Below are 27,770 nucleotides of genomic sequence, written 5' to 3'. Positions count from 1 at the left end.
AGGAAAGGTAGACCAACAAAAGAGCTGATGACTGAGCCTTGGGGTCTGTTCATATTGAGGGGACAGGAAAACAGACATTTTGAAGGAGATAGAAGGAGCCTGAGAATTAGGAGGAGAATCTGGACCACGGGTCATTGGAACAAGGAGAAAAGTTTCAATAAGATACTCGTGGTTAACAGTATCATCCAATTCTGCAGACTGGCCAAGAAGAATTAGGAATGGAAAAAAAAAAGCTACTAGATTTGGCCTTGGAGAAGGCAGTTTCCATAAAGTGGAGGACACAGGAGATCAAGGAGTGTGCACACAAAAATAGTGCCCTTATGAACTCCTTTGGCGAAATCTGGCAGTGCAAGTGGGGGGCGGCACAGGAAGATTGCTCACTGAGTGAACTGACTTGAAGGCAGGCTTTGCTTTTTTTCTTTAACGATAACAAAAGACCTAAATATGTATTTTATATTTACTTGTCAACATGTTCATTTCTTCTAGTAGAATGGAAACTCCCTGAGGGCACGTGTTCTGGTACGGAGCAGACATTTAATAAATGTTCGTGAAGTAGAACTGAATTTTCAGACACAGGACAAGGAACCAACAGGGATTAAGAGATTTTGGATGGAAGAGGGAATAATTGATGGAACAAAATCTGGAGAAGACAGCAGGGGTGCAGGAGTCAGCCTCAAAAGGGAGAATGAACTTGCCTCCAAAGCAGAAGCAAAGGGCAAAGGGCAGGATACATTTCTTATCGTCGACAATTTACAGCAATAATTGATTTATGTTGGAATATTAGATCTTTTCTCTGGGAAGAAATTCTTTTCCAAAGCTAGATTCTACAGGGAATATCTGGAATTTGAGCAGCGACAAGAGGGCTGACTTCCTCTGGAGAACAGGACACTCATTCCTTTGCTTGTGGGAATACGCCTAGCCTTTGGCAGGACAATAGTTCAGGGTGGTTTCAGTACACTGGAGTAAAACATTTTCATTTTCAGTCCTAGAGAAACTCTGTAATCATCATGGTTGTATTCCAGGAAACAAAACAAAACATTTTGTCCAGTTATTTAGTTGTGTCCAACAATCTGTGATCCATTTGGGGTTTTCTTGGCAAAGAGACTGCAGTGGTTTGCCATTTCCTTCTCCAGCTCATTTGACAGATGAGAAAACTGAGGCAAACACGGTGAAGTGACTTGCCCAGGGTTACGCTGCTAGGAAGTGTCTGAGGCTGGATTTGAACTCAGGAAGATGAGTCTTCCTAACTTCAGGCCAGGCACTCTAGCCACTGCACCACCTAATGGTTCCCGAAATGCATTTTCTCAAAAGACGTCTCCTTATTGTTCCCTAAGACAGACCAATACAAAGTCAGCATCAGGCACTTCAAAGAAATAAACTAACTTCCCACAGCTCCAGGCAGTTTGAATTTACATTTTACTTCAAAAAAGGGGGGAGTACATACATGAGGAGGAAAACGGGGTAGAGAACGACAATTATCTGAAACTGTGATTTCTACAATTTGACCTAGAATTGTCGATTTTGTTTCAGCAGCCCTTTTCCTGCTGCTGTAGACTCACTTGCAGTTATTACAGGATTGCAGATAAGGAAACATTGTCAGAATTTAGGCCCCAATGGAAAGAAGAGTAAGTTATCATACAACAAGGTCATTTTATAGTACACAGCATTTTCTTTTAAATGATGTAACGTAATTGCAAATTGCAAGGAGTTAACAATACTAACACAAGAATAATCAAATTTGTGTGTTATTCATGTACAGCAACTAACTGCTTTACAAAAGAAGCAAAATAATACAATATATTGTCACATGTATTTACAGTGTAGTAAATATACTTTTCTGTCAAATTTTACACAAAAACTATTTACAAGTGAATATACTGCATTAAAAAAAATGTGGCTGACACTAAGAGTGACTTTTTGGTGGTAAGTTTGTTGCATAACATTGAATAAGACATGCTTCATTACATCGGGATGGGGTGGAAGATTTAAAAAAAAAAAAAAAACAACCTCTAGAATAAAAACAGAAAAGCCCTAAAACCTACAAATCAGTTAGGAATAGAGCCCTGGTGGGAATTCACAAAAGCTCAGTCCCTAAACCAAGTGAAATATTTCTCATTTATGGAAAATAGGGGCATGCACATGAGAACTGAGCCATTGGTTTAAGAGACAGATTATGTATGACTGAAATGACTGATTTACTATCTTTTTTTCCCCTCTTAAAAAAGGGCAGGAAAAAACCCCACAAATGATACATGATGGGTAACATGCTCTGACAATGAGATGTTCAGATCCTAGTGTCTGGTACAAAAACGTAGCCCAAATTATGGAGGGAAGGTGAATGGTATAAGACAAAATTACAGACCGTTCACGTTTGCTCCTTTCAAAAACTCAAAGTTTTCAAGAAAAGTGAAGGTTTGCCAAGAATGGCCATTTCCAACCTCCATGGTTTAAATTTCCTGGGATGATATCCTAGTAGGTCAGGAAGGTGGACTTCCTATGTTTCAAAGCGGGGCAAACAATTCTGATTGGTGCCATGCTGATCCTTACGTGAGGTAATCAATCCAAATGAATCCCATGGGGAGGCAAAGGGCTTGGTTTCTTCAGGCCTTGGAAAATCTGCTCACAGAAAAGTTGAATGGGTTGAAAGTCATCATTTTCAGTAGTAAAAACGACCTTAAGGAATTGTTCGGCTTTTCAAATTCCCATCGCTGTGTTCATCGAACAAACAAACAAAAAATTAAAAAAAAAAAAAAGATGGAATCAGAATGACTGAAGGTTCACAATGACTGATATTCCAAAAGCCAAGAAATGAGACAAGTACATGACCAGATTCACTGGATCTGAGGATGTTGTTTGCGAGACCCGAGACTACAAACTGATGGCAACGTTGGTCCTTGGCACAGATCACTGCTCTGTTCCTAAAGTTGGTTCTGTTCTTGTAGCATCCTCACGGGTTCTGGAGCACTGGAACCATTACAATTCTACTGCAGCATTTAGAGAATCAAGATTTTTTTTTTTAAGTTTGGTTAATTGCACAAGTCTTCAACTTTTCCCAAGAAACCTATGTCAAGAAAATTATTAATACTAAGGTTTTGTTTTTTTTTAATTTTGGCAAACCATTTGCATATTAAGTTTGTGTTTGTCGTTTTTTTTCCAGGACTGTAAACAAATTTAAAAAATTAAGTTATTTCTGAATATAACAAAAGGCAATTTATTTACATTAACATATTACATTGTTACTGTGTGAATAAATGTGGATTATGTGTATATTATTAAAATCGGAACACTTAATTGTACCATTCTTCATTAATTTAGCTGTGGAATTTAATTTACTGAAATCCACTAATGAAACAGTATTACAGGAAACTCCCAAGTCCTCTCCCTTCCCCTGCCACTTGTCTTCTTCTAAGTCACTGATAATTTATTTACCTCTAATTGAATGGAAAGCAGGGGCTGGAAGCTGAATCTCTCTCTTGCAGTACACAGTTTACCCTAAGTGTGCATAGCATCCAGATCCCCGCCCACTGAGCTCTAAGGATTCCACCTGTCTCGCAGGCCCCTCCAGGCAGTCATCACCTGGATCATATCACAGATCATATCACGATCCAGACAAACCCTTTAGCATGGCACCGCAGCATCTCGCGGTTCCCTCCCCGGTTACTTTGTTGCAGGGTTGTTAGTCTTTTCACAGTGATTAAATACAATTTTATCTTATAAAACCCAAGTGTTTGACTAGTACGATTCTTTTTTTTTTTTTAAAGGCCCAACAAATTCGGCAACACATCTTACTGTGAAAAATATCTAATAATATGCAGCTACCAGGAATTTGTATTCGACAAAGTAAGATGAAAGAGAGCTGGCTACTTCCAAAATTAAGTACCGTTTCATTTGACTAAGGGAACTCGGTATGTCTAGGCTTCGGTCACCCTTGGCCAAACCGGAGACCTACCAAAAAATGACCCCTCTGGCCACGCTGGCTTCCTCCATCCCCAATGACCCTGCCTAAAGTTGTTCTGAGAGCAAAGGGAAGAAAGGAAAAGCATGATCCCCACTAGGTGATCCATCGTCAGTGCTCACAAGCAGGGCTTCGAGCATATCCACGATTTAGGAAAGAAACATCTGAGGGAAAAGGGAACTGGTCTGGACACCCGGGCTGGCACACGGGTCTCGATGGTCACAGCTCTGATTTTGGTAGAGAAGAGATCCCCCCCACGCTTCACCCCTGTAATTATTGCTAAAGCTCCGTGTGTTCGTGTCTCACCAACGTTCTATGAAACGTGACATCTCCCCAAAGTACCTTTTACAATTCTGGCTTCCAGGGGGCAGTCACTGAAGCCTCAGCCCAGGACTCCTCCAGCTTTGCGTTGTCACAAAGAGTCCACAGCTCAAAGTGAGGTTGAAGGGGCTGCAGATGTCGCTTCTCCCCGAGCGTCCCTAACCCTTTACTCCGTGAGACAAACGAGAAAGGAAAGCAAGGCAAGACCGCGGGACGAAGCGGTTCTAACAGCGGGACAGAGACGCTCGTCTCCCCGCAGGAAGGTTCCCGTTCCCCACTTCCCAGACGGTCTTCTCGAGTTATTCTGAAACACTGACTCAAACCCACCAAGACCCGCCCCGAGGCGGGGGGAAACAAAAGGAAAAGAAAAGGCAGCATTGAGCTCGGTGACTGTTTCAGAAATTGATCATCTGGCCACGCGGATGATGGGCGGAGAGATGAGACAAGTGCAGCATCGCAAAAGGGGCAGGGAGCGTGGGGGGGGGGGGGGGAGGGGCAGTCCGGGCAGGGGAAAAGAGGCTGACGGTGAGTCCGTGGGGAGGGGGAGGGGCAGGGGCGGCTGACGGCAAGTCGGCGTGGGGGCCGTGGCAGCGGCGTCGGTCGCTTTTGTTTTCTGAAAAGGCAGGGACGAGGCTTCACACAATCTTCTTGATGCTGTGACGCTTGAAGCTGCCCGCGCTCCTCTGCTTCTGAACTTGGCTGGCGGAGCCGTGGCGGGTCCTCCCGCTGCTGGAGTGCCCTGTGGTGGGGGAGAGCTCCACGTTCTCCTTGTCGATGCCTAGAGGAACACAAAGGAAACGTGGGTTTCAATCTGAGCGCTATCAGACACAGATGTCACCGTCCAGGAGAGCTTTTGTGGTCTCTGCAGCATCTTCGGGGCTGTGCGGCCAGTCCGAAGGGCTGACCGCTGAAAGCCTCCTCTTTCAGGACGTAAAGATCGGACGGCATCACACAAAACTAGCCCAAGGAAAAGGAAGCAGAGGTGCTGCAGGAAGAATCCAGAAGCAGCAGGCCATAGTCTCCCCGTGGCTTGCAGCAGAGGTCAGCTTTCAGCCAGCCAGCACTCCCAGGCTCCATGCTATCACCCAAGTCCCCTTTTTACAGAGAACATGCCCCCCGACACACCACAAATCTACTGTTTTACAAATCGATTTGTTGGAATTCGATAGCCTCCTTCTTCCTCCCTGTGTTTAAATTCCTCTAAAATGTCATTTTCCAGAGGGCGTCTCTCCCTTGGTTCCAGGCTTTTGTTTTTCCCGTCTAAACTGAGAAGCCCTTTATCCCACCTGGACACTGGCCAGACAATCCAAGGGCTAAGGGCGGTAAGCGAAAGGCCTCCTAAGTCCTTATTCCAATGCTACAGAATCCAGTCAAACCTACCCACTACCGGACTAAGGAGAAAAAACAGACCTCTAAAAATGTGTTGGACTATGAGCTCTCAGCTTATCCTCAAACTCAGGAATGAACACAGAAACAACCTAATCGTTACAACATGGGCAGAGATTAGTCTCTGTAGCTATGTGACAAGGGGTTGGTGTGTGTATAGCGGGGTGCGGGGGGGGGGGGAGAGGGGGGGGGGGGGGGGGAGGAGAAAGAGAAGAGGAGGAGGGGCAAGGGGAAAGAGGGGTATGAGAATGGGAAAGGAAAAGGGGGGGAGATGGATAACCAAGTTTTTGCTCAGAGAACAGAAAATATTTAGACAAGAAGGCTTTACACACATTCTAAAACTTGATAATATCGGATGACCTTATCTTTGTATGCAAAGCCTAGAATATCATGCTTTATCAATCCCAAAGACAGGTCAATTGAGAGTTACAACTGAAATTCTGTGCTACAAAGGCCACCTTCGTGTTGTCCTGCCTCTGCAGTTCACGAGTGGCTAACACCCGCACTTGGCTCACAAACTGCACGGACACGTGGAAGGATTTATTCCACGATCATACTTTCGTTTGGGGCCTAAGGAAACAATTCTTATGTGAACATACTGTGGCCTGTTGCCCCTTAAAAGCAGGTCTTGAGCTTTCCTGTCTGTTATGTCCTTTACTTCCCCTTCACTGGGGGGACGGCAGTTACTAAGTGCACTTATCTGGAACCAAGTCTTTGTTGATAACATGCTGGGTAAGACCAGGAGAATAAAAATGATGAGACAAAAGCGCTCCTCTGGCTTGTATACAATTTAAAGGTGACTTGGGATTTCCTGGGGAATTTGGGATTCTCAGACCCTCCTTTGCCATTGACACATGGAGCTTGTGTGTGGAAGCAAACAAGCTGCTCCAAAAAGGTGAGCCCTGGCTCCAAGGAGAACGAACACCTCCAACGGGACCCCAGAGGAGAGGAAGTGGGAGCTCAGTTATCCCCAGAGTTCTGAGGCTTCTGCACAGAACCGTCTCCAAAAGATGGCGGCCTGGGGGGCAGCTAGGTGGTACAGTGGAGAGAGCACCCGCCCTGGAGTCGGGAGGACCTGAGTTCAAATCCGGCCTCAGACACATAACACTCGCTAGCTGTGTGACTCTGGGCAAGTCGCTTAACCCCATTGCCTAGAAAAAACAAACAAACAAACAAAGGATGGAGGCCTGTTCACTGCAGTCGCCTCTCCCCTCCAAACCCGAGGAGGAGGTGAAAAGCGGTGGTCCTTTCTTCTCTCTAGAGCAGCACTAGCCTCCAGGCCCAATACCTCCTGGTCACAGCTGATTCCTCCTGTCCCTCACTGTCCCCTCACCTCTACCTATCAGGGTGGAGGCACTGAGCAGCAGAACAAAATACTTTTGTTCTTGTGAAGCTGCAATTCTACAGGATCTCTTTACCCTGTCAAGTTACCCAAAAGAGCTTTTGTTTATTTGAATTACGTTTACCCACATTTACTACATGCTTATAAATATGCCATTATTTACTATTAAAAATAAATAAAATTTTAAAATATTTATCAATTCATTTGAAAAAGCAATACAACAACTATAGGTTAACGTAAATACTGTTTGAAAAACAACTACATTTTCAAAAAATTAGTGAGTGAAGTGGTATTGTTTTACATTTTTGCACATTTCTTTAATGTCTGGCTTAACAGAAGAGAGCTGTATTCTCCTTATCTGCTGCTGTATTCAATTTGTTGCAATAAGTTTTTTTGGTTTAAGTATATGAAGAAAATCCAATCCCATACGCAAACAGTTAGAAAAGTGAAGAGTGTTTTCATAGGCCAATAAATATCGTGATCAGGATTAGGTATCACGGGGTAAGGCGGGGACTTCTTTGAGGAATGCTAGTAAGAGCAGGATGCTTTTCTCTCCCTTCAACCAGAAGGATGAGTTTTAGGAAATGACTGTTAAGGACCAACAGTTTCCAGTTGCTGCTACCTTGTTCAAACAAATAAAAAACCATAAAACTGATCTTTGTTTTGCTTTCTGCAGAATTTTGTTTTTATCTCCTGAGCCCCATAAATTATTATTATTATTTTGGGGGGGGGCTAGGCAATGGGGTTAAGTGACTTGCCCAGGGCCACACAGCTAGCAAATGTTATGTGTCTGAGGCCGGATTTGAACTCAGGTCCTCCTGAATCCAGGGCCGGTGCTCTATCCACTGTGCCACTAGCCGCCCCGCCCTGAGCCCCATAAATTATAAGTAGAAAAGGGCTCGGGTCAAAGAGAACCCTTCGGATGTGTTTAAGTAAAGAGACCTGGATTTAGAGGACTAAATTAGTTTCTGAGAGAAGTGGCAAACGAGCCCAAGCCCCTAGTTTTTCTTCCAAATCAGCTTGGTTGCTTCTATTTGTACTTCATGTCTCTCACTGAGCTCTTCTTCCTCTGCAGCCACACCGTCTACACCTGCCAGGTCAGAGCCTCATCACCTCTCACCTGGACCACCACCAGTCTCCTAAGTGGTCTCCTGGCTTTCCGTCCACATGCCGATCCAGCTGCCAAAATACCTTGCCCAAGGCATACGTAGGTCTGACCCTGTTGTTCCTCTGCTGAAAAGCCTTCAGTAGGCTTTAGAAGAATCCCCATTTGGGATCCCAAACACCTTTCTGGACTTCCTCAATATTCTCCCTGCTGTAGCCCAATGAGGAGGGTGGCTCTTTCCCATCTCCTGCCTCCATGCATTCTTGGAGGCACATCCCACTTCTCTCCATCTCAGAGAATACTGCCTTTTCTCCAGGCTCCGCTCAGGCCCTCTGGGCACTGGCAAGCCTTCCCTCCCCACTCAGGCTTCTCTCCCACCTCCATTTCCCTTAGACTGTCCTTCTTGCTTAACCTGGCCTATCTCACAGGAGAACTCCAGCTCCTTTAGGGCAGAGACTGTTTCTTGTGGCCTCCCCAGCGCCCAGAATCAGCAGCAGGGATTTAATGACTCCCCAATCAGCCTCAGGGGATAATAAGGCCCAATGGCAATGAGTCTCTTTTAAAACCTAACTTTGAGCCAAAAAACTGGAACAACGGAAAAGTGTCCAAGAATGAAGGACAGAACAAGAGACATTACTGTAAGAAACCCTGAGCAGGCTTGAAAAATAGAGGCCCCAGGTTACAAATATCATTATAATTACACCTAAATGTGTTCTGGAAAAAACTCCAAAGATAACATGAAAGGATATTAAATTATAGCTGATTCTTGCATTGAAGCCTCTCTATGTTCTGCATTCTATTTCTCTGAGATTTACACACTGGTAGATCTCTATAGGACGGGAAAGGACTCACGACTGCCCATCTCTAACGGTACTGGTACTGCACGCCAGGGAGCGTGGGCTGCAAAGGGCAGGGATGAGCGCCGACCCTTGCAATGCTGGGCTCAGAAGAGGCACGGCTTTGGATCACCCTGTCCAATGTTCTCTAAAGGTTTTAAGCCCGTCCTTCGGGGAAGGTACTTTTGGCAAAGCAAACTCCATGGGCAGAGTTCTTTAAGCAAAATGACCGGGGCTTGGCAGGATTCCCTGAATAACGGGGGTGAACTGGCACTCTGGCCTACTCTGTAGGGTGGTCCTGATGCACTGGGACCACCCTAAATTATTTCAGTGAATCAATCTTGCAGTCAGTTATGACCATGGAGAAGAAAAGCTGAAAATGGTGTGTGTGTGTGTGTGTGTGTGTGTGTGTTTTGGGGGGGAGAGGGCTGGTTTTTGTTTTTGTTTTCTTTTTGGTCATCAGTTTTGATTATGGGGGCTCTGAGTAGAACTGAGTTCTAAATAACCCATCCACATTGGTCACATACTTTAATAGATGGAACTGTTCCTGAATATTAAGAAGAAAAAAACACCCCCAAAACAAAAGACCCTCTGAAATATAAGAATTTTCTTATTTTACATAAAACCTATTAACTTATTACCTAATACAGGCTTTAAAAAGGAAAGATTCAATCTCTATTCTAACAAACTGAGATGTGAGTTAAATGATTTACTAGAAGTCAAATAACAGCACTCAGTAGATAAGCATTTATAAATCACTTACTATGTGCCAGGCACTGTGCTAAGCTCTTGGGAGACAGGGAAAGGCAAAAACACGGTCCCTGCCCTCAAGGAGCTCCCATTCTATGGGGAGAAACAACATGCAAACAACTATGTACATACCAGATCCACAGTGGAGAAATAGCAAGTCATCTCAGAAGGGAGGGGCTGGCCCTAGGGGGCTGTGGAAAGGCCATCCGCCCAAGGTAAGATCTGAGTTGAGTCAGGAAGGACGCCAGGAAACAGAGGAGGTGGGGGATGGTATTCCAGGCACAGGAGTCAGTTGGTGCAGAGACACAAAGTTAGGAGACAATGGGGCCAGTATGAAGGGCAGCATCACCAGACCTCTGAGTACTCGAAGGGAGGAAGGGGCCAGGTCGTGAAGGGCTTCCAAAGCCACAAGAGAACTGAACATTTGGTCCTGGCAGTGAAGGGGAGCTGCTAGGGTTTATGGAGGGTGTGTGGTGGCCCAGAATTCGACCTGAGCTTAGCACGAGCCCTCTGCCAGCTACGCAGAGGACAGCCTGGGGAGGGCTAAGGGGCTCCCAAGAAGGGTGCTATGTGGGCGGAGAGAAGGGGACACAGACACTCGGCCAAGGACTGAGCATGGCGAGAGTGAGGAGTTCAGGGTGACCTCTCAGTGACCAGGAGGAAGGTGGAGCTCTGAAGAGGGCAGGGTCTGGGGGGAAGGTCTTTGGCCTGGATTTAAGGTCAGAGGATCTGCTCCCTATGACCATGGGGGGAGGGGGAACCACTTAGTTTTACTGGCCCATCTACTCTTTTATTTAAATGAGAGATGGGACAGAGCTTAGATAGAGGGAGCTTGACCACCTGTACACGACTCCCAAACCTATCCAACCTTGTGCAATCATTAAAAAAAAGTCAATAAAGAAAACCAAGTAATTTAAAAGACTGCTTCTCTAACTTATGAACACAATTTGGCCACAGATCTGAATGCTGCCAATATGTGTGAGAGTGAGTTCCCTGCAGGGCTTCAGATCGAGTGTACAAGCAGCAGTGACGGCCAGAAAAAGTCAAAGAAGCCATCCCGGGGCTACGGCATCCAGATGTGGCGTGGCCAGCCCGCTGGCATGGCCCCACCACACACGCCGCCTAAGTGTGTGCATTTCACTTCTGTTCCCCTGAAATGACACTGACAGATAGGCAAACATCGTCTTAAGCTGCTCTGGGGAGGGAATAGAACCCATCCCTCTTTCACACATTACTGTGAAATACTTTAGTAAAAACTGCTTCTAACACCTGCCCGAGACGTTACCGAACTGGAGGAAGGGGAATTCTGGAAGGGAGTGGTCATCCTGCAACACACACGATTCTGGGGAGTAAGGCACTCGTGGGCAGAGGGGAGCTTCAGCGGGGCATGCAGAAACGGAGGGGAAAGCAGCCTGGGGCAATGACAAAGGCACCAGTACTGGAGCTGGGATTCCCATGTTTCCACTCAGCTCTGTCACATAGTGTCCGTGGGCATCAGTTGCTTCATCTGGACTCAGTGATCTGGGAAGCAGACTGAGTCACTCTTTACCTGTGTAATCACTGAGGATTTCCAGGCCTCCGTTTCCCCATTTACAAAATAAGGGGATTGGTCCAGCTGACCTCTAAGGTCCCTTCTAGCTCTCAATCTACGATCCAAATCCTGTAATACAATAACGAACTACTCTAACCACAGAACCTTTCAAGAAGGAGGGGGGGAGGGAAAGGAAATTATAGATCCCACTCATCTCTTTGAGACCCTGAGGGAAATAAGAAATGGTGATGTTCACTAAATAGGTGGTGGTAGAGGAAAAATAACCAATCTGTTCATCTTTTCTTAACTAGGAAACTCTGATCTGGCTTAGAATTTCTCTGCTGTCAGCCCTCTGTCTCCCCAGTCACACTCTGCACCTGTACAGGTTCAGTGTCCATGCCCGGGTGGTGCTGCTTGGAGACCTTCTTAGGGTCTCCAGGTGAAGCTGCTGAGCCCTCACTATGCCCAGGGATAAGCCCCACTCTGCCCTTCTGCACCCCTGACTTGTAAAGCAGGGCTGTGACAGTATTGGTGCCTAATTGCGGGCAGCCCTGTGGCTGCCAGAGCAGCAGCTGATGCTCCATGCCTCGAGCCCAGGACCAGTGTGGTTCAAGCAGTACCTCGTGCAAATATGATGAAAGGAAAGAATACCTTGAGGAGGATGCAGCCACATGAAAACTGCAGATTTAGAGCATGGCAGAGAAGCTTCACAGGCACAGAATGAGAGAAAAAAACACAAGTGAGTCATGTTCATGTGATGGTTTTTAGGGGTGAGACAGAATGAAATGCTGAGAAACACGATCCAGGCTCATGCTCTGGCTCCAATGTAAAACTAATCATTCAGCATGGAACTGTGTTCAAAGACACCAGTTTGTAAACAAATGGCATAATAGTGAGTTTTCTATAATGAAGGGCTACGACATTTTAATCCAATAAGCACAATTAAAATTAAACCCATCGCTCCAGCTCAAGAATCTGATTAGGGCTGGAGGGTCAAGATGAGCCAAACCACTTGTCATTTATCAAAATCACCAGAGGAATAAAATCATTCCTGAGGTTTGTTTCCTGGGATCTTTTAAAGGCGAATGAAATGCACCAGATGTGGGGCATTCTCAGAGCACGGGGGGTTTCGGGAATTTCTACACGGACCAGCCCCACAGCTCTGGCACCACTAGCTGGCCGATCTGATCTGTGTGACCTAAGCCAGGAGGACACATGGGAGGAAAGGGGAGAAGGGGATGAAGAAGGTGCCCCCCGCTTGCCCCCGCAGTGAAGGACCTGCAATCTGATACAGTAAGCAAACAGACATTTCAATGATTGCCTGCTATTCTGGTTTTTTGAGCGTGACTGTTAGTCTGCAGAAACTCTAAGCACACACTGAGCCTGGCTTCCTGGTCATTAAACGCTCACTACCAGAAAACCTGCACCACGACATACCAGAGTTCTCTGGCTCTTCCCAGCAAAATGCTGCCATTTTAAGTAGTAAATTCTCAGAAGAAGGAACAACAGTAGAATAAACCAAGTATCAGTCCCAAAGATCAAACTGACTTTTCCTGGAATCAAATTCTAACAAAAACAGGCAGGTTAGAAAAGATGGCCAGGCCCTCTGGTGAAATACAAACAGTCCAAGGTGGGAAGACAGCGATTTCTTCTTGTGAGTCCTTATTCCAAGAGATTCATCCCAGGAAGGGCCCTCAGGGGCCACTTGAGTTCAGCCCAACCTGACCAAGGCATCCTTCGAGCACAGCAGCGGACGAGCGGCTCTTCCAGACTCCCGACAGGCGAGCCCACGATTCCTAATGTGCCCCAGTTCACTTTTAAACGGCTCTAATCAGAAGGAGATTTCCCCTAATGTCAAGACCCAGATCTGCCTCTTTTTAACTTCTCCTCCTTGCTCCTGGTTCTGACCTCTGGGGTAGGGTGGAAGAAGCAGCCTCCCTTTGAATACCTGACGACAGTCACCACGCCTCCTCAGGCTTCTCATCTTCAGACCCCACATGCCCAGATCGGTAAGCTCTCCATCCTCGTGTGGAATGACTTCAGCAGCCCCATCTTTATGATTAGCACATTGCTTTTCACCAGAAAAGCATCGTCAGAAAGTACATCCTCCTTGAAGAGCACTTGGTTAGGGAGCATCCAGGGGCAGTTTCACACGTCCCCTCCCCGAAAATTTAGGCAACCGAGGGAAACTCTCCGGCTTTGCTGAGCCAGGAAAACATCAAAGAAAAGCCAGCAGAATGTAAGGCCTTTGAAGGCAGAAATGATTCTTCCATGCTGTCTTTGTGCTGGCCATTACCAAAGTGCCTTTGCATGCAGAAAAAGCTTAGGAAATGCTTACACAATGGCACTAGTACAGACCCCCAAGGATAGTTTTTTTTTGTTTTTTTTTTTAGGAATATTCATCCTCTCTGTCTCTGTCTCTCTCTCCCTCCCACCCTCCTCTCTTTTCTCTCTCTCTGTTGCTGTCTCTCTCTCTCCCTCCCCCTCCTCTCTCTCTCCCTCCTCCCTCCTCTGTTGCTGTCTCTGTCTCTCTCCTTCCCTCTCCCCTCTCTCTCTCTCTCCCCCTCCTCTCTCTCTCCCTCCTCCCTCCTCTGTTGCTGTCTCTGTCTCTCTCCTTCCCTCTCCCCTCTCTCTCTCTCTCCCTCCCTCCTTTCTTTTCTCTCTCTCTCTCTGTTGCTCTGTCTCTCTCCTTCCCTCTCCTCTCTCTGTCTCTCTCTCTCTCTCACACACACACACACACACACACACACACACACACACACACACCCCTTTGTCCCAGAAAACTTTCTAACACCATAAACTGCAGAGCAAGTGTTCACCTGCCTTGATAGAGGTGGGACTCTCTACACTTGAAATCACAGGTTCAGTCCAAAAAAAAAAATTCTGCATACACACATATATTCTACTCTGGCTAGCCAATGTACTTTAACCTAGGCTGTGCCTGACAGGCAATACTGTGGAGTGGAAGAGCTGACTTTGGAGTCAGGGTACTGTCTCCTAGTCTTAAAATGATTTTTGACTACTTGACCTTGGATAAGTAACGGAAACTCTCAAGGCAATGACGCCAACGTGCATTAGCAGAGACGGCATCCTCCCTGCAGAGCTCCTTCCCTCAGTTTCATTGCAGATCCAGTCCCAAAAAGGAGGAGTTAGTAAGTCTGCACCAGTCTCTACTGCCCACTCCCCTACCTCCAATGAACTCATGAATCACAAATGAAACGTGACAGATTCTCTTTGCTGATTGCACCTGCAAAGACCCTCTTGCTGCTGCCTCGGGGGCAAGCCAATAAGGGGAGGTAGCACCACTTGCAAAGACTACTTAGGAGGATGCACGGCACTGGGTGCAGGCTTTCCCATCCAACTACCACAGAATGGAGAGAGGGCCTCCAGAAAGGCCAGTTCTGGAGTTGGTTCTGCAGTCTCAGCACCCAAGCTTTGGAAAGTGGACACAGCTCTAGACTGAGGAGAAGCTGGCATCAAAGACCTCAGTTGTGCTAAGTCAGCATCTGCCTTTTCACCACAAGCCTAGAGGGTTTTCATTTCGAGCCCAGCGCTCGAAGCCTGCAGGAGAAAGGGCTGATGGTGCAGGAGCTGACGTCAGTCGGGGCTCAGGGTTTGGTGGGCAGAGGAGAGGAGCGCTACAGGAGAAGGGCAAGTGCTGGTGGAAGTTTAAGATGAGATAGCAGAGCAGGAACAACACTGGCCCTGCCACAGCCCAGCCTGCCCTCCTCCTCATCTGGAGTTCCTCTCTAACACGGTTCTAAATTCAGTCCTGAGTGGGGACTCAGGGGTCACCCGGTTGGCATTTCCAACCTTGCGTGCTCATCGGACAACTGATGAAGGACACAGAGAAATGACACAGAATCTGCACAGAGCTGGAGTCATGAGACGCTCCTGGCCAGCACCGTCAGGCAGACGGGAGCCCCGGGCCCAGGGGTGGCACCAGAGGCTAGCCGTGATACTGTGGGCAGGTGGCCAAGGAGCCCCAGCCTCACCCTCACAAAAGTGGGGTGCATACCATTTACACCAGCGCTCCCCAGGGTTGCTGCTGAAAAGCTGCCTTGGAAACTTGCCGGGCACTGTGAAGATCAGGGATGTTGCTTTACACAAAACGCCACCAAGGTTCTGAGCGATCTGAACCAGCAGCAGCCAACAAAAGGCGACCCTGTGACTCCCACACTCAACCAGTGGCTTCCTCCTGCCTCAAGGACGAAACGTGAACTCCTCTGTTCAGCCTTGACAACTCCATAAAACCTGGCCCCGACCTACCTTTCCAGTCTCGGCAGACATGAATTCACCCCCCACACTGGCTTGATCCAGCCAAACTTGCCTCTTCTCTATTCTGCACACACAACACTGTCTCCCACCTCCATGCCTTTGCACTGGCTGTGCCCTGTGCCTGGAATGCACAACCTCTTTATCTCCCTTCTGGGCCTCTCTCTTTAAGATGCAGCTCAAGCAACATCCTCGATGTCAGGGGTGGGGAACCTGCTCTATATGAAACCTTTTCTGACCTGCCTCCCCCACTGCTTGTGTCCTTCCTCCCAAATTACACTATAGCTAGTGATTTTTACATATTTGTATTTATTCACATCATATTTATGCTGTAAATATTTCCATATCTATTTGCTTTCTTCAGACTGCAAGCTTACTATGAGTAGGGTCAGTTTCCTTATTTTCACTTGTGTCCTCAGTGATAGTGGTAGTGGTGGTGGTAGCGGCAGCTGTAATAAGAACAAACAGCTGACACTGATCTGCTCCACGGCAGGCATCACGCTAAGCACTTTACAAATATTCTCTCACTTCTGGGTATACTGCACATGCTGTATTCACTGTGGACACTGTTTTCCCAGCTCTGTTCACTTCGCTTTTCATCAATCCGTGTAAATGTTTCCTTACTTCTCTGCATTTAACATTGTCATTGTGGTAGCAAATTCCATTATGTTCACTTTGTAGAGCCGCTTGCCAATTGATGGGTCTGACTCTAGGTTTCTGGCTTTTCTTTTTGTCACTGACCTCGCTGGGTTTATCCCCGGCCGTGGAGTCTCCGGGTCCAACGGCACGACGTTGGAGTCCCTTGGCAGGCCTAACTCCAGCTTGCTCTCCCGATCAGGGGAATCAAACACAGTGTCACTAACCCCTCCAACATGGACCATTCTCTGCTTCCGTCATTTCTGCTCATTTGTTTGGTGTGAGATGAAACCTGAAGGTTGTTCTGAATTTCATTTCTCTTGTATTAGTGACTTGGGAACTCTTTCACAAGACTGTTAAGAGCATGCAACTTTTTCATCCTTTGACCACTCACCTACTAGGGAATGGCCTCTGGTCATCAATTTCTGTGAGCTGTCTTTATATCTTGGCTATGAGAACTTATCAGAGATAGGTGACACAAGGTTTTTCCCTCAGTTGACTACTTCCCTTCTAGTTGCATAAATTTTGTTCATGCAAATGATTTGCAATTTTATGTAATCAAAACAATCTATTTTGTCTTTTGTAAAACTCTTTATTTGGTTACGAATTGGTCAGGTGTATGACTGGCTTCTCTTCTATTTCTTACGATTTAATATTCAGGACACATAACCACACTGAATTCTCGGCAGAATGTGGTATGAGACATTGGCTACAACCTAATTTCTGCTAGACTGCTCTTTCCAGTTTTCCCAGAACATCTTGTCAAATAGGACATTCTTTCCTACAGTATATTTATATTGTAGGCTTTACTGAACACTAGCTTAGTTCATTTACTTTTGATTCTTCCTTGTCTAGTGTGTTTTACTAGTTTAATTGTTCTATTTCTTTTTAACCAGCAACAAATAACTCTGATGCTTACTCCTCTAAAACTAAGTGATGTTCATTTCTTTTCTACCCTTTCTCCATTATTTCCCAATATTCTCAATCTTTTGCTCCTCCAAAGGAACTTGCTATTTCGTCTAGCTCTGTAAAACATCCCTTTTGTAGTCTGATTGTCATAGTACTAGATCTGTAAATTAATTTTGGTAATATTATCACTTTTATCATATTGGCACAGCCCAGCCATGAGCATTAAATATCATTAGACCTAATTAAGTTGTGACTTCTAGATATTTTATGACTTCTGTAGTTCTTTCAAATGAGACTGCCTTTTTTTCTTTTATTGTCTCATGGATTTTATAACTGATTTATACTCATTACATTATATATATTACATACAGATATAACTACATATAACATATTACACATACATATATAACATGTTTTACATATATAACATAAATTATAACTGATTATAATTCATTAAAATGAGGGCTGGAGAATTAAGATTAATTTTTCAAAGCCATGATTGATTTCCAAAAAGCAACAGAGCAACAAAAATGAAAATAGTATATTATGCCTACACTCACATTCTTAAGACTGAACTGTCATTACCGTACTTAGCCTATAAAAAAAGATTTTAAAGCCTCTTAATCAGTTTGCCAGTATCAATGCTATTTTGTCACTGAAAAAGCCCCGCAGAAGAGAAGAGCTGGTAAAAATAAACTGCCAACAGATTAAGAGTAGGAGTCACAAAACAGGCAAACCCTATTGGTTTTCTAATTGTTGGCAGACTCCTGGCTTTTTAACATAAGCTATGGAAGGCAATGAAAAGGAAGTTCTGCAGAGGACAAGGACTGCTGGCTTTAACGTAAGAGAAGATACTGGCAAGAGTGTATGATGATGGGCAGTGTCCGGTAATAGAAAGAACAGCTCACAAGCCCAGGAACTCGGGCTGCAGCCCCAGTTCTGCCACTGGCCAACTGACAGTATGCTGAGAGATCTTAATGCAAGGCAGAAAATCTGACCTCATGGCTATCAATGACCTCCAAGCAGGGGCGTGATGGAGCCAGCTTGCTAAGAGTCAGTCGTGAAGTGTTCAGTGTGCGCATTTATACCTCAGAAAGTGACGAATGCTACAAAGTAGGGCTTGCTTTCTTGTCTTGTTGATTGCCTTGACTTAAGAAAGTGATGGAGACGCTGTGAATAATGCAGCTGAAACCTCAGCGTGTGTCCAGTTTGTGTTTTTCTGCAGAGCGGGTCATTAAATGTCAGCCAGCACACCACTGCCTCTGTGGTCTCTTTCACCTCTCAGTCTAGAATGAGGGCTGGGTGGGACACAATCCATGACTAGCAGATGGTAAGAGAAGGCATGGCGACCACGAGGGGGGTCCTGGCACTGACGTCCTCCACTTCAGAAGGAGGCTCCATGTCCCTGCACATGAGGCAGGCCTGTGCTTGAGGTGCTCTTGGCCCCGTTGTCCCTATGAGGCTATATAAGAGAAGCTGTCCCAGATAACCACAGACGAAACAAGTCTAGCTTTAGACAACCTTTGTCCTGCCCGTAAAACAGGTTCTAGGTTGGTTCTAGTTTGACAATTTTTTTTAGGATACAAAAAGCCTGCTATTTGCTTTGTTAGGGGTGGAGGGGAGATGAAGCAGCAGATTCCCCCCATGGCCACGTGTCTCTGGGGGAACAATCCTGTCTCTGACTTGTTACTTTAATTGTAATGTCAGGTTCTATGTTTTTCACCCCAACGAAGGAAAGGGACGAGTGTTTATCAAGATGTGGGGAAATTCACCAAGAAGGGGCAGAGACAAGGTGCAGAGCACCTGGGGGTGGGTCAGTGGAGGGATAAACAGGAGTGATAGCATGCTGGAAGCATCTCCTCTGTGCCCCAGCCCCTACCAGGAGGAAAGCAATGAGTTGGTGAAACAGTCCAGCCAACTAGTCTGTTACCTCCTCTAACTCTGCTAAAAGCAGAACAACTAAGCAATTCCTGATCTGCCTTAATTCCATTCTCAACAAAGCTAGACAAATTAAATAGTTTGGGCTCGATTCTGTCCAATCTGGTTTGTTCAGTTCCGTTCAGTTGTTTCAGTCATGTCCAACTCTTCGTGACCCCATTTGCGGTTTTCTTGACAGAGATACCGGAATGGTTTGCCATTTCCTTCTCCAGTGCATTTTACAGATGAGGAAACTGAGGCAAACAGGATGAAGCAACTTGCCCAGAGTCACACAACTGGTAATTGTCTGAGGCTGGATTTGAACTCACAACTCCATATCCAGTGCTCCGTGCACCATGGTGTCACCTAACAGCCTTCCACGTATACATACATTTCCCTCAATAGAACAGAAGGTCCTTGAAGGCAGGGACAATTCATTTTTGCCTTTACTCAGTACTTGCCATGAAGGCATTGAACCAACACTTACTGATCGAGCACGCCCACTGGAGAGGCTCACAGCGTGTGTAAAAAATGGGAAGATGGTCAGGTAGCAAGGGCTCCAGCGCAGGGTGCCAGCATGACCCTGCTCTGCATGCAGCGGGTGTTCTATGAGCGTTTGCTAAGCTCAGGGGCAGCGTCACAGAGGGCTCTGCTGCAGACCCCAGAGGAGACATTCTGACACCCTGATTTTCTCACTATACTTCATCGCTGACTTTGCATGCCTGGGCTTGGAACCCAAAGGACTGCACACACTTTGGGGGCGCGACTGCAGCACAAAAGGAAAACAACAAACTCTGCTCCAACGTGAGCACTGCTGGGCAGAGGAGAGTCATAAGGGAATGGGGGTGACCAGGTGAAGCCACCATGCCAGCTCGGAGGTTTCTGAAGGGCCTGGCCCAGGTGGCAGAAGTGGGGAGCTGTGGGGAGAAGCTGACAGGAGACAGAGAGAAGGACAAACCTGTTAGTTATCAGAATCGTCTCAAAATGGAACGGACCACCTTGGAGAAAGTCAGCTCCCCATCAAGGCCAGGCATCAGGAGGGTGCATGAGGCCATGGGGACTTCCTCTTGTATAAGGATGGGCTACATGGATGTGGGATCCCTGCCAACGTTCTGACTGGGAGTGAGACTCCTTCCCCTCTGAGAGGTCTCTTCTGTGAGACACGGGGCTCAGAAAGGGGGCCTTGAAAATTCCCTTCCGGCTAAAGAGCATCCTTTCTAAACAGCTTTCTGAAACAATAGCAATAACTCTGGAGAATCAAATGGATTTCATCGCTGGCCACATTTTCATTTGCTTTGATAAACAAAATGCAATGGTCAGAAGCAGCACAGTGAAATGGCCCACCCACTGGTCCGTGAGTAGATTCAAGAGGCAAGGAAGGGACTAGATTAGATGCCCCTCGTTCCTGGGGGGTGGGCAGGGGTGGGAGTGCGTGCAGAAACAAAGTAAGCCACGTATGCTTTATAAGGAAACTTGATGAAAAACCATCTCTGCTCTCTCCTCTCTAGCATCACAGGGATGTACCCACGCACACGGACACAAGCTGGCACACCCACATCTGGATCTGGACCTGTAAGCCTCCTTCCCCAGATGTGCCTCGCCTGCGGGGTCTGGGCCAGGTTGACCCCACCAGGCCGTGCGAGGGCCAGAGCCTCCCCAGGCGAGTGCCATGCCGGCTCTGGTGCAGAGGGACTTTCAAAGTCTCCTCCCCGACACACGTCCATCTCCTTTTGTGGCTGCCAGAGCCGGGAAACTCTCCCACAAACAACAGGTGCCTTGAAGGTTACCTGGCGTCACCTGTCTCTTAATGACCGGGTCCTAGGATCGTATCACAGTCATTTCCAAGTGCAGGAATCCCTTTCCATGGTTGCTGGGGAACGAGGGACAAAGACACTTCCAAATATAAAGCTCATTCTCCTTTGAGCAACAAGTTCCTGTAACTCGTCTCTGTCTTCAAGCACCAAAACGTTTGTTAAAAATCCAGTAAGAGCAAAGGTGCCTGAGGTTAACCAAATTTTAGCCATTTTGGGGAATCACTTCTTCAAGTCCCTGTTCTCTGAAATCAGGACTTAACCTCAATGACTATTTCTCACTGTTAACACCAGTCGCTGCATCAGGCTGTAACATGGCCCAGGGTCCAAGCCCTAGGCTGCTCCACATAGGATTCTCCTTGCCACGTCACTCCCAGCTATGATGATTTCTGATTATTTCAGCTTTGGTGTTTCATGAGAAGCCCAGGGGCTTGCCAGGGCTGCCCAGTCAATATGAGTCAGGAGCAGGCCCTGAATCCAGGTCTGGCGGACGCCCTCCATCCATGGGGCCTCTCCCACCCCAATTCAGTGGTTTCTTAGAGCCTGAAAATCTCAGCTCTAAAGTCAAGAGGCTCCCTGTGCCAAGAGAGGCTAAGGCAAGGAATAAATCAAAGAGGTGTTAAAGAGCTACTTTCCTCAGCAGACTTCTTGGTTCTAAGTGACCAGAGGATAAGGAGCCATGTCCCTGGGCTGATCATGTCACCCTCTGTTAGGGATTCTACAGTGACTACTTATGCAATACCAAACAATGTAAGCCCCTCCACCAGGCCTTCGAGGCTCTCCTGTCTGCTCTGCCTTGCCTTTCTAGCCTCACTGCACACCTGGACCCGCCTGGGCCCCAAATGCGTTCTGGGCTCCTGCTGACCCACTGGCCACGTTTTGTGCTCTCTATCTCCAGGGCCACCCCCAGCCTTTCCTATCTTCTTCTATCACCAGTCCAGTAATGATGTCTGACCTTTCAGACCTCAAAAGCATCTTATGGTGCAAATTTTAATGCATTTCTGCATTATAATAATCTGGGTGCCATCCCTTCCTACTACAGACTGTAAGTTCTTATCCAAACTATGTAATTCTCTATGATAGTCTGCATATAATAGGGGTTTAATACATAAATGTTTGTTAAATTAAGTCTCTTCTTTTGCAAAACTGACCGCTTGCCTGCATCATAACGGTCCAAAGACAGCAGCAGCTCTGTTATAGGCTGCTATATACCTGCCTGGGCATGGCTCGTGACCAGACAAACCCATCGGCGTCCTGAGAACATGCTAACATCTATCTTCACATCACCTCAGTGGTAAAGGCTACATCTGCAAAGTAGCAAACCATAGTTTAAATCAGCGAGAATGTCTATGCAAGTCTGCCACAAACTGAAATCAAAGAAGGACCTGAAATGTTCTTGTATCTGACCAGTATTATTCAGACTCCCTTAAATCACACTTTACTTACCCGGGGAATGCTGGGAAGTTGCCAGTGAGGTCATGGAGTTGGAAAGGTTGAGATTAGCAGTAATACTAAGTTGGCTCTGCACTGTGGGAGGGTAGGGAGAGGTGGGTGTCAGCAGAGACTCCTCACTGCCTTCCTCATCAATTCCAGGCAGATACGTGTCAATCAAGGCATCGAGAAACTTGACGATGAGCTCGGCGTAGTCTGGGATCTGCGTCTGCTGCAAAGGGAAAGAGGATATCTGCGGATCCATTCAGGTTTGCTGTGCAAAGCTTAACTCACTGTCATTTACAGAGAGCTGTGGGGTTTGGCCTGGTTTGGAGGCCAATTACACACATAACCCTATTTTCCAGGAGGACAGAAGTTCCGAGACCCGATCAGAACTCCCTCTCAGTGCCCCCTGCAAGGGCTCACTCGGCCTTGGTTTCCAGGCCCCTCCTACCTCCCAAGATTGCCCAGGATGCTTCCTTTTTTTTTTGGCTTTTTTGGTGAGGCAATTGGGGTTAAGTGACTTGCCTAGGGTCACACAGCTAGTAAGTGTCAAGTATCTGAGGCCGAATTTGAACTCAGGTCCTCCTGACTCCAAGGCCAGAGCTCTATCCACTGTACTACCTAGCTGCCCCGGGAACTTGTTTTTAATAAATATTTCGATACCTTGTTTCAATATAAATGGTTATTCTGTGTATTTACTATAGGTCTTTAAAAACATTATTCTGACAAAGGGTCCAGCCTGGATCCCAGGTTCCAGAACACAAACATGGGGAAGAGGCCTGTACAAGAGGGGCCAAAGGTTTTCAAAGTCCTTTCCAGACCCCTGCCTCACTGGGGCCTCACCACAACCTGGAGAGGTGAGGGTCAAGAATTCTGAAGACTCTTGGGCTGATTCGCCCAGGAAGGCAGGATTTTTTGGTTGTTGTTTTTAATTTTTTATTAATTTATTTTGATTTATCAGTAATCTCTTCCATATGCTTTTGAGTTTAAAATTTTTTTCCCCCTTCCTCCCTACTACCCTCCCCAAGACGGTGTACAATCTGATACAGGCTATACGTTTACATTCCTGTTAAACATATTTTCACATTAGTGATGTTGTAAGTAAAAATTAAAACCAACAGGAGGAACCATCAGAAAGAGGAAACAAAATTCAACAGAAGAGAAAAAAACAGCAATTCAACCAGGAAGGTAGGATTTACACCCAGGCCTTGCGGACTCCTAGTCTGGCGCTTGAACCTCCCCCTTTGTCCCTCCCCACCCCCTCTCCAATCCTGGGCCATCTCTCCCATTCTCTGGGAGCTGTCCCAGATTACCGTCAGAGGCTCAGCAATCACACCTGCTAACACAGGCCTAGGCTCTACTTAGACCCTAGCATCTAATGCATCTGGGAGGTGGGAACTTGTGTTTTAAAAAAATTCTGATAACTGTATTTCAACCTAATTGATTTCCTTTGTAATTCTATGTTATTTGATGCATGTAACAAGACCATTCAGAGAAGGGGTCCATCGAGAGGCTTTGCTGGGCTGCTGCCTGAAGAGTCCAGGGACAGGAAACAGGACAAGGAGCCCCGCTCCGGGCCACCCGGGTCCAGCTACATGACGTCACCAAGGGCTTCTTCACTAGCTCTCTTCCCAGCAGGCATAGCACAACCGACCAGTCATTTTTGTTCGGTCTTTTCCAATGCAAGGGTCATATTTTTGGCACAGAAAACAAAAGCCGATCAAAGAGCTGGCAGGGCCGCATCCTTCATTATCAGTGCCCCATCCACCCTGAACAGCGGTCCTCTTCCTCTTCTCCTTAAGAAAGCTTAAACACCAAGTGGTCCGAAGGCCCCTGAAGCTACTAGATGAATTTTTCATGAGCCAAAGGTTGCCTGCTCTACATTCTGCTTCCTCTTGAACAAATAAGCAGACAAAACCTGCCTCGGGCTTCTCGCTCTCTTCGCAGATCAGAGCCAGTGAGAGAAAACAACCTGTAGTATACATCTCCGCCGCCTTCACGTCTGCAGTCATTTCACAGATCCAGATGTACACCACGTATTCTATTAGGACACACGACTAAAAATCTGCACTTTCACAACAGTGCTCCTAGGGCAGCGTTCTTACGTCGCCGCATCTCTAGCAGATACCATTCAATAATACCACAAATTACTCCTAGGAAGGAACCTGTCACTGTGGGAGAGCTGGGCTCGGAGCCGGGAAGGCGTGATGTCTTTGAGCCCTGCCTCTGACATACACTAGCTATGTGCTGACCTCGTGGGGCCTGGCCACTGTGACTCTCGGAGATGAGTTAGGAAGCTACAGAAGGAAAACGTTTCTACGCTGGCAGCTCTCCACACCAATCACTAATGTCAAGATTTTTTAAAAAAATTCACAAGTTAAAAACCTAACTCTTTACAACTGGGGAAGAATTCACTCAGTCAATTGACCCCTATTTAGTTACCACCAACCACATCATGAGCACTGTAGCCATACCGTGGGGAGAGGGGCTAACTCTTCAGTACTTTCGACAACGTACGATCTCCTTCGATGTCTGTTCCCTCTCCCAAAGTTGACTGTCAGCCTTCTAGAAGTCTGTAGAAGGTCTTCAAGAGGTACTAGAGCCCCAAACTTGACCACCCTTCACCGAGCTCCACATTTGGTGCATGGTCCCCACTGGTCCCAGAGTCGAAGCCCCGCCCAATGCCATGTTCTGAGGGATCTTTGGGGGACCCAAGGGCTGCATCAGGTTAGGCCAGGACAGAGCACTTTTTGGCAGAGAGATGACAGAAAAAGCGCTGCCTTCAATCATCATTTATGGTCCAGGTGATCAAGTGCTAGGCCAGATAGCAATCAAAGAATAGTTTTTGATACATAAAAAATGAAAATTTTTAATGCAATACATCATGTGGAAACTAATATATAAACTGAGTATATTTGTACTGAGAGGATTCCTAGGAGGGGCTTAAAAAAGGACTTAAAAGGAATGAGATGAGCACAGTAACAATCTGCTTTTTCCTCACTCTGAAACAGCAGTCACGAGCAGGCAAAGTCGGTCACTGAAGAGATAAGAAAAGCCCGGGCCTGAGCCCTCAAAGTGCTTCTGCAGGCTTCCCTCACTTCACACAACAGAGGCTCCACAAAAGATGTAGATGAGACGGCATCTTAGAAGGAACTCAGCAGGGAAGTCTCACCCACCCCTTCAGAACTAAGTTTGCCTAACAGTTCATTTTCTAAAATCAGGGCACATCTCTGATTTGCAAAACATTCTGTTGGCATTAACAAGAAAACACAGGATTCTTACCTTTGAAAATGGTCCTGCAAACCTCCACAGACCATTAAAACCAAAACCTACAACAGAACAGAGGCTATTAACTCATACCAAGCATTTCTTTTCTTAGAAAAATCAAACAAGGGGCAAGGTAGATGCTATATGTCCTAGCTACATATTTTTAAAAATGTCTTCAGCTGAGACAGTGGAGCTTTCTGAAATGCACTGCTAACATAAAACGACATTTGTATTTAAAATGAGAAAAGTTATTACTTGATTTCGGTGGCTCTATTAAAAAAACTCAGGAAGCCGTGACAAGAGCAGTGAAGCCTGACTGGCAGGCTGAGGGTGGCACCTGCTTCGGAGCGCTGCCCCCTCTGCCGCCCCAGCCCTACCCGCCGGGCAGACTCACTTTGGAGGTACGCTGTCTGGTACTGTGGTGGGGCCTCTTCATGATAGACCACGCTCTGCACAATCCCGTGGACTGGATTTAATAAATTGGGGTCTTGGCATAATGACAGCAGGGTATTTATCTTTGAGTCCAACAAATTATGTCTAAAAAACAGAGTCCAGAGATGACTTAAAAAGATCAAACAAACAAACAACAACAACAACAGAGACCATCCCTACCTGGTGTGTCTTTAAAAGAAAAATGGGGAAAGAAATGAAAACTTGCGATGACCAAATATGAGACTCGGCTAAGTCTATCACTTGACTGTCCCCCACTCCCTCCACTCCCAGCTTTCCCCTCTCATGCTGGATGAGATGGAAGGCCCCCAACCTACTGCCTCCCTAAGACGGAGGACCCCCCGGCCACGTCTCTCCATATTCCCTGCTTCTCTGCCCTCCAGGCCACCAGCCACTATCATCTGAGGGAAGCTAAGGTTTCCTGGGCCTGGGCGCTCACCATTGCAGCACACTTAGGACTTCCAGGCCTTTCTAGGAGAACAGATATTGTCAAGCTTTTACTGGTGGTTTCTTGAGTATCCGTACAGTGCTTGGCACATAGTAAACACTGAATAAATCCCCTCTATTCATTCAATTGCACTTAATTTTAACTCCTGGCAGGCTGCCGCTTAGCTTCTCTCTAAGCTCTCTCCTTCCTATCTCTGCTGATATATGACCAAAGAACAGAAACAAAAAACAAAAAATGCTTAATACCAGTCAAAGTAAACACAATTAGGAAAAAAAAAATCTGCTGGCAAAAGATAAGGAAACCCACAAATATAAATTACAAGGCTACCTACCTGTTGCTCCCCTCAATTAGTATGTGAGAAATGACTTTATAAACAGGTAGTATTTTAAAAAATAAACTTTGCAGAATGAACTGGCAGGAAGGAGAGTGCTCAGAAATGTGGATTACTCCCCTTGAACCTTCTACATTTAAATAACACCTGGAGAGACTGTCTCAGGAGGGCTCACAAGAAATATCTGGGGGAACCAGATGGGGGGCTCCTTCTAAGCGGAGAACTGGGGAAGCAACACGGCGACACATCAGTCTGTAAATGTCTGACCATCTGCTATTAGGAGATGGACAAGGGCCCTCGAGTGAGTAAAGGAAAGCCAGGGAAGGTCCAGAAATGAAAGGCAAATGGGGTTGGGAGGTACTGAGCCATACTTCTCTGTGCAGCCGGGAATGAAGGCTCTATATACATTCAATGTTACCTCAACACTCTCCCTCAGTCAACTCCTTTCCTGACAAGACTACAAAAGTAGGAGTAGTACTGGTGGTGGTGTTAGTAGTAATAGTGACAGCAGTGGTGACAGTAATAGTAGTAGAGGTCATAGTAATGGTGGTGGTGGTAATAGTAGAAGGTATTAGTAATAGGGGTGGTGGTGGTGGAACATTAGGAGCAGTAGTAGTAAGGGTCATGGTGGTGGCTGTGGTGGTGGTGGTAGTATCAGTAATGGTAGTAGTGGCGAGATGATGGTAGTGCTAATAGTAGGAATGGGTGATAATAAAGTGACGGTGGCAATAGCAGCAGCGGTGGTGGTGGTGGTGGTGGTGATAGTAACAGCAGTCATGGTGGTGGCAGTAATAGTAGTAGGAAGAGCAGTAGCAGTAGCAGCAGCAGCAGCAGAAGTAGTAGTAGTAGCAATTTCCTCAAAACTTAATGGAGCATTTAACTTCAGGAAAATGGAACAGGCTAAGTAAAAAGCAAATTCACATACTTACACAACTGGAAAAACCTTTGGGAAGACAACACTGGCTTCTGCTAAATATTCATAGAGAATGCGCTGGTCAAATTCATCCGCAGTATACTTAACCAGAGTAGCCTGTCAGGACAAGAAGAGAAAAAAGAATCCATTACT

General features: G+C 46.4%; 1 protein-coding gene across 14 annotated transcripts in view; it reads right to left on the bottom strand.

Annotated features, from left to right (window-relative positions):
• Positions 1 to 1,397: 1,397 nt before the first annotated feature.
• The window catches only part of NF1 (neurofibromin 1), a 246,780-nt gene continuing 220,407 nt past the window's right edge, over positions 1,398 to 27,770 (bottom strand). For 12 of the 14 annotated variants that reach the window (XM_027862574.1, XM_027862577.1, XM_027862581.1 and 9 more), the window contains 5 exons: positions 27,634 to 27,734; positions 25,870 to 26,012; positions 25,491 to 25,537; positions 22,221 to 22,437; positions 1,398 to 5,054 (listed from right to left, as the gene is read on the bottom strand). In XM_027862574.1, the coding sequence (XP_027718375.1) occupies positions 4,912 to 5,054; positions 22,221 to 22,437; positions 25,491 to 25,537; positions 25,870 to 26,012; positions 27,634 to 27,734 (651 nt within the window). In that variant the 3' untranslated portion in view covers positions 1,398 to 4,911. The remainder of the gene's footprint in view (positions 5,055 to 22,220; positions 22,438 to 25,490; positions 25,538 to 25,869; positions 26,013 to 27,633; positions 27,735 to 27,770) is intronic. The other 2 variants (XM_027862586.1, XM_027862578.1) reach the window with 2 other exon arrangements.

This window comes from Vombatus ursinus, unplaced genomic scaffold (genome assembly GCF_900497805.2).
Source record: "Vombatus ursinus unplaced genomic scaffold, bare-nosed wombat genome assembly UNPS02014768.1, whole genome shotgun sequence".
Lineage (NCBI taxonomy): Eukaryota > Metazoa > Chordata > Mammalia > Diprotodontia > Vombatidae > Vombatus > Vombatus ursinus.
This window is presented reverse-complemented; position numbering and strand designations above follow the sequence as displayed.